The sequence below is a fragment of the Uloborus diversus genome, chromosome 1, assembly GCF_026930045.1.
Source record: "Uloborus diversus isolate 005 chromosome 1, Udiv.v.3.1, whole genome shotgun sequence".
Taxonomy (NCBI): Eukaryota; Metazoa; Arthropoda; class Arachnida; order Araneae; family Uloboridae; genus Uloborus; species Uloborus diversus.
The window spans coordinates 264,555,815-264,569,996 of record NC_072731.1 but is presented as its reverse complement, the minus strand read 5'-3'; the positions used below and the strand labels follow the sequence as shown (position 1 = coordinate 264,569,996).

At 32.7% G+C, this 14,182-nt stretch overlaps 1 protein-coding gene across 1 annotated transcript in view; it reads right to left on the bottom strand.

Annotated features, from left to right (window-relative positions):
• Positions 1-14,182, bottom strand: part of LOC129227390 (sodium-dependent proline transporter-like) — a gene marked incomplete in the record, with an annotated part of 96,150 nt that overhangs the window by 57,216 nt on the left and 24,752 nt on the right. Inside the window, 2 exon segments of the mRNA XM_054861944.1 lie at positions 1,090-1,224; positions 9,605-9,737. Coding sequence (XP_054717919.1) covers positions 1,090-1,224; positions 9,605-9,737 — 268 coding nt within the window.

Sequence of the window (14,182 nt, the reverse complement as noted above, 5' to 3'; positions counted from 1 at the left end):
CCTATGTCTCGACGAAGGCACATTATTTTTGGTCAAAAAATGTCTCAATATATGTCTCTCTGATAAGTTGGATCACGACCTTGACAACGTATATTTATTTTGGGGGAGATTGAAAAAAGTACTTGGTATTGGTGGCCATTTGAGTTGGGATACTTTGGTAAAACTTCAACGAAAGTAACTCAACTCATCTCAGTGATAAGTAACCTTGGCAGTTACCCTAAAAATAAGTAAACACTGTCAAGATTACAGATCACCTTATCAGAACCACACTTTGCCGTTACACCATTGAATGCTTTTGAAGATTTGGCATTTGCTTACCGACATTCTACTAATAGGGAAGTTTTCGATTTTTCAATTTTATTTTTATATGATAGAGTAACATGTATGAACATCATAGGTGAAAAAATTTTTGCGATACGATAAGTAGTTTTTTTTAAATTAGTTTTTAAAGTTCAAGCGCTTGTGACGTCAAATGGCATAGGAAGTGACGTCATGCGCTCTTCCGATAGGGGAGAAGCCGAGGGTCACGTATTCGACTTCGAAGACGAAACGTAAAAGGCTTATCTCCTCGCGTTTCTGGAACATTAAACCTCTCGGAAATATTCGAATATCATCATTGATGTTACATGAGCAAGATTATTCAGATTGTGCTTTAACGAATCCGGTCTCCGTAGTGTGTTCAAAAGGATTATTGAATTTCTAAAAAATAAAAATATCAGCGCGCTCAAAATGTCCCTAGCGAAAACAAGGGATCTTCGGCGGAAGGATGCCCATTCGCGCCCTGTGACGTAGGCTCGTGACGTTTCAGAAGAGCGCACTTTTGCGCGTGGATTTTTAAAAATTAATTAAAAATCAACCACGGTGTTTTAAAATTCGCCGATGGTGAATTTTTTAGTTTTGAGGGTCAATTAACAATATCCAACAGCCAAAATATGAACATTTAATAGGTTGCAACTTCCCTATTGAGTTTTAGTTGTCATTTATTTAAAACGAAATGAATAACTGCTTAAATTTAACTTTAAAGGGCATAAAAATCATCTTATTGAATTTTAGGGAATTAATATCAGTGGTTATGTTCAAAACATGTACCTTAATATCGAGAAGTTTCCTCCAATTTGGTGATATGAAATATAAAATTCCGTTGATGGCTCCTTCTTGTAGTAAACCAGTTACTAAAAGGACCAGCAGTACAAAATAAGGGAAAGTAGCGGCAAAATATACAACCTGAAAGTAAAAATTACTCTTTGTGAACACATAAACCCATTTAATATAATTAAAAACGCTAAGAGAAAAATATTTGTACAAACCAATCTTTTTACATTGCACTAAAGTGTCACATTATAAAAATATTTCTAAAATGCGTTGCATTGTAAATTACATTTACCGTGCACAATACTGTCGTGGGTTGATAAAAGGCTGTAACTGCGGATTTTTCCTTTTTCCTTTTTTTCCTTTTTGCAGTTTTGTCATCTATTGTACTTTAGCCTTATTGTACAAGTTTACTTATTTGTTTTCCTTAGAAAAAAAAGCGCGAAAAAACGTCCAATTCCAACATATCTCTAGTGTTAGTATTGAATTCAAAACACGTTCCTTCAAATATCTCGAAAAACCATTTCTGCAGATACTGTTGTTAACCTGCCTACAGCAAAACAAAGTTCGTGATTTTTTTGATTAAAAAAAAAAAAATCAAAAAAGTCGGATTTTTTAAATTTAAATTGGATTTTTTAAAATTTAAATCATATATATTTTTTATTTTTTTTAAAAAATGTTCCAAAATTTGTAGATATTAATTACTTTACATTTATAAGCATAACATATTTCATACAATAGATAAATCCTTTCAACTTACTTTTAAAATTAAGATAAGTTCTCTAACTATTCAGTAATATTTTAAGATTTATAAATACATTATAATGCTTAGATAAGATGTTATTTTTTTAATGCTTTGCTTAAACATAAGGTTTCCATTATCATGTATGTTTTTAGTGTAAAATAATATGTTGAACAATTACTTTTCTGAACTATATCAGTCATGGTGTATAAGAAAAACTCCGAATTTTTATTTTAGTCTAAACTGTTGTTTTGGAGTAGAAGCAATAGAGTGAAAATCTGTTACACACACAGAAAGAGGGATCTATGTGGTTTTGCTTGTTGAATTAAGATAGTACAATGCAGTGTAGTTAAATTTAGAGCAATACATGCTAAAAATGCAAAATTAATTTATAAAAGTAAAATCAACGGATTTTAATTAATGATTTTGTTAAAAAAAATCACCTAATTCAAATCAATTGATTTAAATCAATGATTTTTTAAAATCACTTGATTTAAATCATGATTTTAATCACGATTTAAATTAAGCTGATTTAAATCAACGAACCCTGCAGCAGAATAAATATGAAACGAAACAATTGTGATTATTGCAACAATTTTGCATTTTTTTCTTTTTAAAATACAAATAGCATATCATAAAAGATAATATATTTTTTTTCATCAAACGTAAATCTGTCAAGTTTCAAAGCAATTGGTTAATTGGTTGCAAATAACGCGCCTTTGTGTATTAACTCCTGCCTTATTCTATTTTTTTTTTTTTGTTTGATATGAATGGGATGTATGAAGGAAGTAGCATAAAATCCATCACGTTTGAAACATAGCTTTGAAAAAAAAAAAAAAAAAACACGATGAATACAAATTTTCGTTTTGCTTTTATAATATTCACTTTGAAGATATTTTTATTGATTTCAAAACAATTTTTGCTTTACACTCCTACATTTACGAAAAAAGAAAAAAAATATTATCACAGGCATTTCATAAGTTTGATTCGACATCTGCCCATATACTTCAATTTCCCACAACATTTCCAACTCAATAAAATCTTTCTTTTAATAAAATTTTCCTAAATTGAAAGAACTTTTTCCAAACCAAAGTGGCAGCTCCAAAAAGTGCAAATTAAATTACTTTTCCTTCACGCAGCTACGCAAATGTAAACTCTGTTTTAATTACACGTATTTTGCCAAAACAAATATGACAGATTTTTCACTCATTTTTGTTAATGAATATTTTATCTTAACAATTGCCAAAATTTATTCATGAATGTTCTGCTTATTATTTTAATTTCAAACTCAATAAAAATTAATTTCCAAACCGAGTCCCACGAATAAGAATTACATCTTTTTTGAGAAAAAATTCATATGCATTAATTTTCCTTTTGCTATGATTTCGCAAATTAAATACTATTTTTTATGCGCATTAATTGAATTATGATACAATTAAACACAACATATGGAAATTCGCCCCGCTTTCGTTTTATCGTTGTTTTAAATAGCGTTGCCAAACAATTGAGTGCAAATTCTTATTAATTTTTTACGTGACTTTGAATGTTAATAGGTTATGATAGAATTGAGCGATGCATCATTTATGTTATAAAAGCTAAAATTTAAATCTTGAAACTTATGAAAATTATTAAAACGCTATTTTATTTTTGACCGATGAACATTAAGGGGTGTAAAATATCTGCAACAAAGATCAAGTTATCTTTTTTTTTTGGTAAATTATTATTATTATTATTATTTTTGCTGCGTGAATAAACAAGGGCAATAATTAACTGGTTTTCAAATTGTTGTCTTCATTTACCGATGAGTTTTCTAACTTCATGCCTGGTATGATTGAAATTCATAGAAATTAAGTTTCTAAATGAATAGATTATAAAATTAAAAATGAACTGTTCATTTTGCATGATTGTTGTCTTCAGTCTAAAGAGTTTTAGAGGTTTTGGTCCTTATTCTAAAGAAGATTATTGAGAATTTCATTACGTATTAGTGGTACCCGCACGGCTTTGCCCGTAATAGAAAAATTAAAAGGTCTTTTGGTTAGCCTGTATATTTGCAAATAATGTATGGTGAATTTTCTCGCCAATTGGCTTGTACCCATGTTACGGTTCCACATTATGATAATTTCGTAATTTAATCGTCCATCTTATGATAATTTTGTTCTTAAAATTGGAATAGAAAAAGAACCACATCAAATTTTCGAAAAATCGCTTCGAGGTGCACACCCCCAAGCTACAAACTAACTTTGTGCCAAATTTCATGAAAATCGGCCGAACGGTCTAGGCGCTATGCGCGTCACAGAGATCCTGACAGACAGAGAGACTTTCAGCTTTATTATTAGTAAAGATTCATGCTCATTTTACTGGATTTATTTTAAAAAAAAATGGAATTCGTTTTCAAATTTATGCTCGACTGATTTTTATTCTGTTTTAGGACAGCGGCAGGCAATTTCTTTTAAATTTTCACCTAGGGTGACTTTGAGGCATTAAAATCTTGGTGTGTTTAAAAACAATCCATTTTTTTTTTTTTTTTTGATTGATCTTTAACTCAACTGGTAAGTATTCGCAAACAACTTACTTGATGCTCTTTTTTGCCGATTTTCGGAAAAAGTGTTTGGAGATAATTGTCCATTTATAGGGAATCGGGTCTTAAATTGCTATGGATATCATTAAAGAAGCTGTTCACGTCATTATGATGATGTTTTTCTCTTTAAAATGGGTGTTTTTAGAGACTGCAATAGGATAAAAATAAGAATAATTAAGCATTTCACTTCAATGTATGTTAAAACGCGGCTTTTACTTCAAACATGAAGTGTATTTTAAATAATTTAACTGTAACCGTTTCAAACCATTCTTTTAATAAATGTCTTAAGATTCTAACAAGGGCAAAACTAAGTTAGCGATTTTCCTAAAATAAATATAATTAGTTCCAACTATGTTTATATTGCTTTGGGAAGTCTTTTAATCATTGCGATCAACAAACCAGCAGGACTTTTGTTCTCCACGATTAACAGATCAACAAATCAACGACCTGCAACGTGCAGTCTCTTTTAGAATGATGAAAAATGAAGGTAATTATAAACCGTAAATACAAATATACATTAAACAAGGGTGAGTTTTCAACAAAATAAAGATTAGATTAGTTGAAATTTTTGCATCGGATAACGATAGGAATGATGCAGCATATCATTTCAATGGATATCTAGTATATACGGTGTTTATTTCGAGCAGAAAATACATTTTAAAGGAATCTATACTGCAGCGTCGTTGAGTTATTATTATTTTTTTATCAATGTCTCAAGATTAGAACAAGGTAATAAATAGTTAAGCGTTGCTAACTAGTGTTCCCATATAAGGCAAAAATAGAGATAATTTAGTACATCATTTCAATGGATGTAATTTTTGAGCAATCACGATTGCTTATTGCTCTCACTTGACTGTTTTGATGTGCTATGATTTTATTTTCTCGCCAGCACCCTCTGCAGCATCACCGTCGACCGGCTCCTCACGCTGCTGCTCCTCTAGCGAAAGTCATCTCCAGGTTGCGTCCATATCCTTACACGCATACCCCCATACAAGCACCTACCCTACACACACACATATACATACCTACACACACATACAAACACATACACACTCATACATACCTACACACACATACAAACACATACACACACATACATACACCTACACACATACAAACACATACACACACATACATACACCTACACACATACACAAAAACATACACACACATACACACACAAACACACACCTACACACTCACATACACACACACACACTCACACCTACACACTCACATACACACACAAACAAACACACACATACACATACCCCTACACACAAACACACATACCTCCACACACAAACACACATACCTCCACACACAAACACACATACCTCCACACACAAACACACACGCCTACATACACACACACACACACGCCTACATACACACACACACACACACACACACACACTTGTGATTGCGAAAACATAATTTGAATTCAAGATGACAAAATTCAAATTAATTTTTTTTTCTTTTTTTTTTTCTATCTCGAGCTGAAAATAAATTTTATAGAGAATCTGGGATGCAACACCGTCAAACGTTTCTTTTAGTCAGCGTATTAACATACGAACAGAGGACAAAATAAATTAGCAATTTCATTAAAATAATGTATTCCCATCTCAAGTAAAGATAGTAATACTTTACCGTATCATTTCAATGGATGTCAATGCGGTTTTTATCTCGAACAGAGAACACAATTTAAAACGAATGCAACAAATCTGCAACAATGTGAAACAATTCTTTTAACCAATGCCTCAAGATTCTAACAAGGAACCGAATAATTTAACATTGGCACAAAAATTAATTATTCTTATCTCAAATAAAGATAGAAACACATTAGCATATCATTTCAGTTTAGCACTTCATTTCAATAAATGTCAAAAAAGTTTTTTTTTTTTTTAAATCTAGCAAAAAATATATTTTTAAAGAGTTCTTAAAGCAATAATTTTGAACTCTTCTTTTCATCAATATACTAAGATTCGAATAAGAGAAATAATGTGTTTCATGCGCGTAACTAGAACAAACTATTCAAGAAAATTTATGTGTCAGAAATGCCACTAGAGCAAAAAATTCCTATCTCAAATAAATATTGAAATATATTACCACATAAATTCAGTAAGTTATAGGACGGTAACTTACTAAAATTATAATGCCTTGCCTACATATAGGGTGGTAACTTACTGAAATTACCATGCCTTGCCTTCAATCTTCGAGTTGAACCGAACCATTGTTTCACTCACTCGTCTGGTCAGTGCCAATTTTAAATTAGCTACCAGTTTGTTTGGCACTCTTGGCTTCCTTAAGAGGTTTTCCACCTCCAGTTCAGTCACTTCCTATGCCGGGCTGATGAGTGCTAATAAGCACGAAACTGCAGTCCTCGGCTGGAAGGACTGAGCTGGCGGTGTATTTCATGTATTACCACATCATTTTAGTTTAGCACATCATTTTAAGAAATGTTAAATAAGTTTTTTTTCCTTTAAACGTAGAAGAAAATGCTTTTTTAAAGAATTTCTCATTCAGTAATGCAGGGGTCGAAGTGGTCCTATATATCCTATATTTCCTATATTTTCAAAAAAGTATGAAAATCGTCCTATATTTCCCATATTTTTGGAAAATGTCCTATATTTCCTATATTCCTGTTTTTTATCCAATTTATTTCTTTAAAGCAACAGTAAACAAACTATCTGACTTCGGATTTTTCGTCGAAAGTACGTGTGCAAACGAATTTGCAAATTAAAAAACACAACTCACTAAATCCTGCAACAGGCATCTTCTCTCATTGGCCACAGCAATATGACGTCACTGTAGTGGGTGGAGTTTCGAAAACGAATTCTGAAGTTGGTTTTAGAATTTTGCGTTTGGCAACAGCAGTTTGTTTTGTTTTCCAGCGTGGTTTTTTTTGGTTTTGTTTTCGTGGTTTTTTTTTTTTTTTTTGTTTTTGGTTTTTGTTTTCGCGGGTATATTTTTGTGTTCAGTGCATTTTCTGATCGGAATGTTATAATAGTCTTTTTGCAACTTTTCTTTTTGTGGAATTTTATAGAACAAAATATCTGTATGTTTGTGCTACAAAGCATTGGTTATTTCCTGTTAGTTCTCAACACAAAGACTTTTTATTTATTTATATAAGCTATGTTTGTGACACTTCTATCCCCGCAAAAATTGTGAGTTGCTGTGTTAATTATCAATAAATTTCACTTTGTTCTTTTTTTTTTTGTGTGTGTGTGTGTACAAAGTACACTTTTTTCAAAAATTATTCTTTCAACTACAGGAAAGTCATTTCAGGTGTAAGTTATAATTTTGTTTGAAGGTTTTTTTAAAAAACAGAATCATTGATAAGAATAAACAAATAATATGCATGTATTATTTCTTTTTTCATAGCGAAACTATTCATATAATGTGTCCTATATTTGTCCTATGTTTTTTGTGGAAAATGTCCTATATGTGACAAATCGATCACTTCTACCCCTGGTAATGTTGAACGCTACCTTTTATCAATGTACTAAGATTCGAACAAGGGAAATAATTTATGTTGAAAATGCCTTACCTCAAATTAGTCCAATATCAAATAAATATAGGAAAAAACCTTAAATACCTTTGTGCTGAAAATTAAGGGGTCACAGTACCTTTCAAGTATTTTTTAAAAATTTAAGTAAATTTTATATATCTTTGAAACCATAACATGCATACTTATTTCGTAATCAATAATTTATTTTCAAAATTTAAAAATATTGCCTACTTTTTTTGAAAATTCAAAAAATTGAGGAAAACTTCAGTTTTTTGAAATCCCTAAGGCTTTTTTATTTTTTCACTAATTTAAAAAAAGTTTTTTGAAAAACGATCACTATAATCATCTCTAAAAATCTGTGCATTCATTTGCTTATGAGTTCATTAGAAAGTGTTCTGTGATTAATTATGTAAAAAATCAAAGTTAAAAAAAAATGGTTTTTAAAGGTTTAACATGCTCTAAACATTAGAATAATTTATAAAATGCTTATCCAATGCACAGTTTTGTCAAATAGGTTATCCCAATTGCAAAAAGTATTACTTTAAAGCTGTATCTTTAATAGAAAAAAATCCTTAGGGTTTCTAATGACATGAAAACACAAAAAAAAAACATCATCGAGAAAAAGTGATTTGAAGTTTTTCTTTTGCATAAGAACACATAGGGAGCATGGCCTAAAACCACTCATAACTTTTTAACACTAGAAAGACGGAGGGGCCTGTGTGGCCCTTCGCTGCAGTTTGTTGTTTAATAACACGGATAATATCTAACGGAACTTAATGGAATTTTCTGACTTTTCATTATATGACACTATTTGAATGCTTGTTTAATCATTTAATCATTCGCCCCATAGTACTGTTAATATTGATCCTTATACCTAGAAAGACGGGAGGGGCCACAGTGGCCCCTAAGCATTTTGACAATTAAAAAATTAATTTTTTTCCTTTCTCCTAATTGTTGTAGCATAAAAAAATGCCATTCATTCTAGTTTAACCTGTAACTTCCTCTTTATGCAGCCGATTGGATATCCAAATGCTATAAACAGTACCGACTGCTTACTATCCTAACGGTGGCCATTGCTCTTAGAAAGGAAAACTAATTCAACCTTTTGCCCAGTATAGAGAGAAAAACTAAAAATAATTAAGTACTAAGTTTTTATTTAGTCATGAAAGAAGGTGTATCAGGCATATGGACTCCCTCAAGAAGAATTTTTCAAAGAATTCACTCCAAAAATGGGTAGGGGCCACACTGGCCCCTTCAGTCTTTCTAGGTATACAGAAAATGTCAGTCGTTCTAGTGTTAAATATTTGAACTAAAGCAATGAAACTTTTCCCCTGTGTTCAGAATAGTTTTTAAATAAGCAATAAAATTTTTTGATCGTTTCATCATTTTTGAGGTACTGTAACCCTTTAAAATAATCAGTTGTCCAACGTTTTGAAGCACAAAAAATGCAATTTACTTCAACTGGCATTTTTTGCACTATAAAACGTTGGATAACTGATCATTTTAAAGATAAAAATAATTTAGTGTAACATTTCAATGGCATGCCAAAGAGCCGTTTTTATCTCGAGCATAAACACCATTGAAAAGAATCTGCGAGACAACAATATCTAACTATTCTTTTAATCAACGCGTTAAGATTCGAGCGAGGAAAAGAATCAGTCGCCACTAAAATAAACATAATTACCTTCCCCGATGTTTTTATTCCTTTAAGCAAACATGCAATCACTACGATCCAGCTGAAGAGCAGGCAGAGACACAAATCCCATTTAACCCCGCCGGGATCTTCAATGCCGTCCGAAAGATCCAGCACGTATTGTCTGGAAGAAAAGGATGCGTTGAGAATTAGCCAGAGCAAATGCTTTGCTTTCGGGAATCAGGGATATGTTTTCACTCGCGTCGATAAAAATTTATATTCAAGGGTCGAGATAAGGAAGCAATGGAGGATTGTAACTTATTGGTTTCAAGGAACAAATTCGTGCTGTTTTAATTATGCACAATGCTTCAAATATCAGTTGTAAAGTATTTCCAAACAGAGTTTGATTCTGAATATCCAATAAAAAGTAAATCTTGGGTAAGTAGGGTAGACCTACCGAAAAGGGGTTAGCTCCCCCCCCCCCCCCCCGTCCTAAATGAATAGCTCGTAATTAAAAAGGAAAAAAGAAGAAGTGAAAGATGTTTCTTGCACGCATTGGCAGAAGTGGTTTCCTTCTTTGCATTTAAGAAGAAAGACTAGAGAACGTACATGAAATACATCGCCAGCTCAGTCATTTCCAGCCTAGGACTGCAGTTTCGTGCTTATTAGCACTCATCAGCCCGGCATAGGAAAGTGACTGAGCTGGAGATGGAAAACCTCTTAAGGAAGCCTAGAGTGCCAAACAAACTGGTAGCTAATATAGAATTAGCGCAAACCAGACGAGTGACCGAAGCAATGGTTCGGTTCAACTCGAAGATTGAAGGCAAGGTATGGTATATTCAAATGACTGAGCTGGCGGTGTATTTCATGTATTTCTGCTTTAGCCCTGGGTATTGGGCGGTAATTTACTGACTAGAGAACATGTTTGTCCACTGGCTACATGTGTTCATTTACTAGGCTGTAATACTTTTGCCATTTTTATCCCCCTTCCCCCCCACACACACAAAATAAAAAGATACACAGGACTGAGAAAACTCTCCCAGTTAAAAATAATGTTAACATATACTCTCAGAGACGCACAAAAAATGCTACAGTTTTTAACGTTGCTGAGAACTTTTAAAGAGGAAATGAGTTTTTAAGCAGTCCATCAGTGGTCGTTTTTTATCTTCCAAGAAATGAAAAACAACTCCTTTTTTAGATTTCATTTTTTTGAATTCAAAGTGTTGCTATGATACTGGAAAAAAAGGTTTTATTTTATTTTATTTTTTTAAACTAATGATACCTCTGTTTCTGCCATTTCTAGCTTAACCGGGTGAGGGTATCATGGCAGTTATAGGGGAGGAAAAAAAAAGAAACGGAAGAGAAAATGACGATGAGGTACATATACATACCCATACCTAACATATACACATGCACATATATATACATCTATACACTTATATGCACACACATATACTTATTTACAAAGGGAATTAGGCTTGAAAAGTTAGTGGACTCGAAGTGTGTGTGCTCTATTGGTCTTTGAGTTCTAGGATTCATGGAATTTTCACATTATAAGCTCAGTAGAACTTCAATTATCCGAATCAATTGGGACCGAGCCCCATTCGGATAATCAAAAATTCGGATAACTGGATTCTTCCGAAAAAAGGGTTTTTTTTGATCAATTACTGAATGTATGTTGAAAATGAGCGAAAAAAACTAGATTTTAAGAAATAATTTTTTAAATTAATAAAATGGGAAGGTAACACTTCATCATGCTAAGTATACTTACGAGTGCTGTACATCAGTACGCTGTGTACTATGTACACATACAGTGCTGCAAATGTAAGTCATTGCTTTTTGCTTCAATTACATGCTTCAAAGTAAGCCCTTTGACTAGAGTGGAGTGCAGGAAGGCAGAATCATTATTTTGAAGAATGGCAATACGAGCGCATAAGCCGTATTTTTTTTTTTTTGAATTCTAAAAGCGATTCGGCAAGTCGGATGTTGGATAATTTGAGTTCTACTTTGATGATCTCACGAAGTATTTTTGAAAATAATTATGAATGTTTTTTCGGATTTGACCCTGTCAGTCTAAGCGTGATCATTTGCCACCTCCGACACGTGCTTCGGTAGCAAAAATCAGGTAACATAAATTATGTAATGAACAATGATTTTTTAATTCTAAACCACGCAAAAAAGATGCAGAAGAAAGATGCAATAATGAAATAATTAAATGGATACATTTAAAATCTGAAGATACCGTACGGTATTTGGCGCGGAGTCAGATGGTTGTTTTGACACGTTATAGCAGTTTTCACGGATTTTTTCCTAACAGATACGCAATTACACCTTTGAAAAACTACAATGAGGCATACTTCCAGGAGATTTGCACCAAAAATTTACTAAATAAAATATTATTAAGCTGATATAGCTCAGATTCTAAAATCGTTCTTTAAACGAACTGATGTGTGCATCACATGACTTCCTTTTACCCCAATTTAATGTTACTTTCCCATTATTGGCAATTTTAATGTGATTCAGTCATTAACTCTCTAAATATCACCAACAGTGGCCAAATTAAAACCAAATTAATTTTTTTTTTAATCGCCAAATTTGTCACCAATTTGGCGACCAAAAGACTGGCGATATATCGCCAAGTGTCCGACAAATTATAACAGCACTTGAGTTTACATCGAAATTAACAATGATTTCCCCCCAAAAAGTAGCAAAAGACCCCCTTAGGAACATCCGAATGCAACCAAAAGAGAAGGTGCACAACTAGACCCCACTAGGAATCTACGTACCAAATTTCTACGACATACCGTTTTTGAGTTATGCGCGATACATACACACATACGCACATACATACGTACGTCACGAGAAAATTCGTTGTAATTAACTCAGGGGTCGTCAAAATGGATATTTCAGGTGTCTGTACGTTACTAGGCATATATCCACGTGTGGTCCGGTCGAAAAAAAAGCTCAACAGTCATTCAAGGGTGAGAAAAATGGAAATTAAGGTCGATTTTTGAGTGAAATTTTTTTCGCGAATACAATATTTCCTTTTTTGAAAAGGAAGTAAAAAGTTTTACTCTTTATTTTTTGGTTCTCATTTAGTCAATTATAGCTGATCAAGAATAACTCGCATTTCTGGCTTTGGCTTGATTTCAAAAAAGATATTTAAATATCTGGAAGTCAGTTATTTAAGTAAGATCAGTGTTTTTTTTACTCTCGCTGAAATGAGTGTGGGTTTAAAGAATTTTCCTTTCCAAACTGAATCGTATTATAAAAGTCATGCAGGGCGATTGTCGTACCTGTAGAGTTTTTTAATGTCATTTTACATCAGTCATGTAAACGAAACCACATCCAATTTACCAATAAGGTGTCCAATTTATCACATGATCGAGTTGAAACCGTTTAAACTTCCGGGGTGCATAATGAATAGGGCTAATTTTTACGTTCCCATTAAATAAAAAATGATAGTAAACAGTTTAGTAAAATTTAAGAGAAAAAAATAAAAAAAAAATATTAGAAGAAAAGTAGTAAATATGGGTACCCTCTTTTGTTTTTGATTTAAAGTTACTTTTAATTCGAAAACATCTAGATTTTTTGTCTTTTATTAACAACTACAGAAAGTATCTTATATGCGAGAAGGCGTAATAATGGTTAATATAAATGATTTCATTTCCAAAACAGCGATTTACAAAAAGCTTTAAAAACAGCACAAGAAAAAATGGGTTGTAAATATGGGCACCCTTCAAAAAAATCACCAAAAATAGTTTAAAAACAGATTAAAAGTACACAAAATGGTAAAGAACTTATTTATTGCACGGAAAAAAATATTTACAGAAATCGCAAACATAACCGACTCTTTGAGCCCCGCACAATTTAAGTGTGCCCACCATTTGGCAGAATGGGGTTATTCCTTTCAGTCAAAAGTAATACTTTTAGTCACTAAAATTGGTAGAATAAGCAAAAAACATAGACCCAGAAAATATTTTCATTTTCCCAACAATTATTTTTTTATTAATTTTTTTAAACGTCCGATTTTTCAAACAAGGCGTGGTCTTTAAGAGGTCACAGATGATGTACTTATGGCGCATCTGTCTGCCGTGATTCCACGTTATGATAATGAAGAAGCGAATTAAATATTGCGCTCTACGCTTGCTATCAACCCTATCGTTGCCAGTACACGTGAAGTAAAGATGCGAATTAAATATTGCACTCTGTGGGTGGCAACACTGAATGGCATTTCATCATTTGTGATGTCATCGGCAGAAGCGTAAACAATGAAAGTGCACCGATAAAAGTAATTTTTTTAAAAATATTAAACTTAAACAAATTACTTAAAAAATGGTCAGATCCTATATTTTTAAGCATGCTCTTTCAGAAAAAAATACTTTTAAAACTTTGGAAAGACCCCATAGTGCCAAATGTAGGGCACAGATTTCACTCGCGGTTCGTTTTGTGAACAAAAAATAGCTGCTCCCCCAAATTGTCCAATCAGTAATATTCTTCAATTTCAGTGACGTTCATTTTAGCAACATGAGTAAAAGTCCCCCCCTCCCCCTTACACATACAGGTTGGTGGTTAGGTGTCCCCTACTTTTCACCGACAGGAAATCCCCCCCCCCTTTCAGTTTCAACC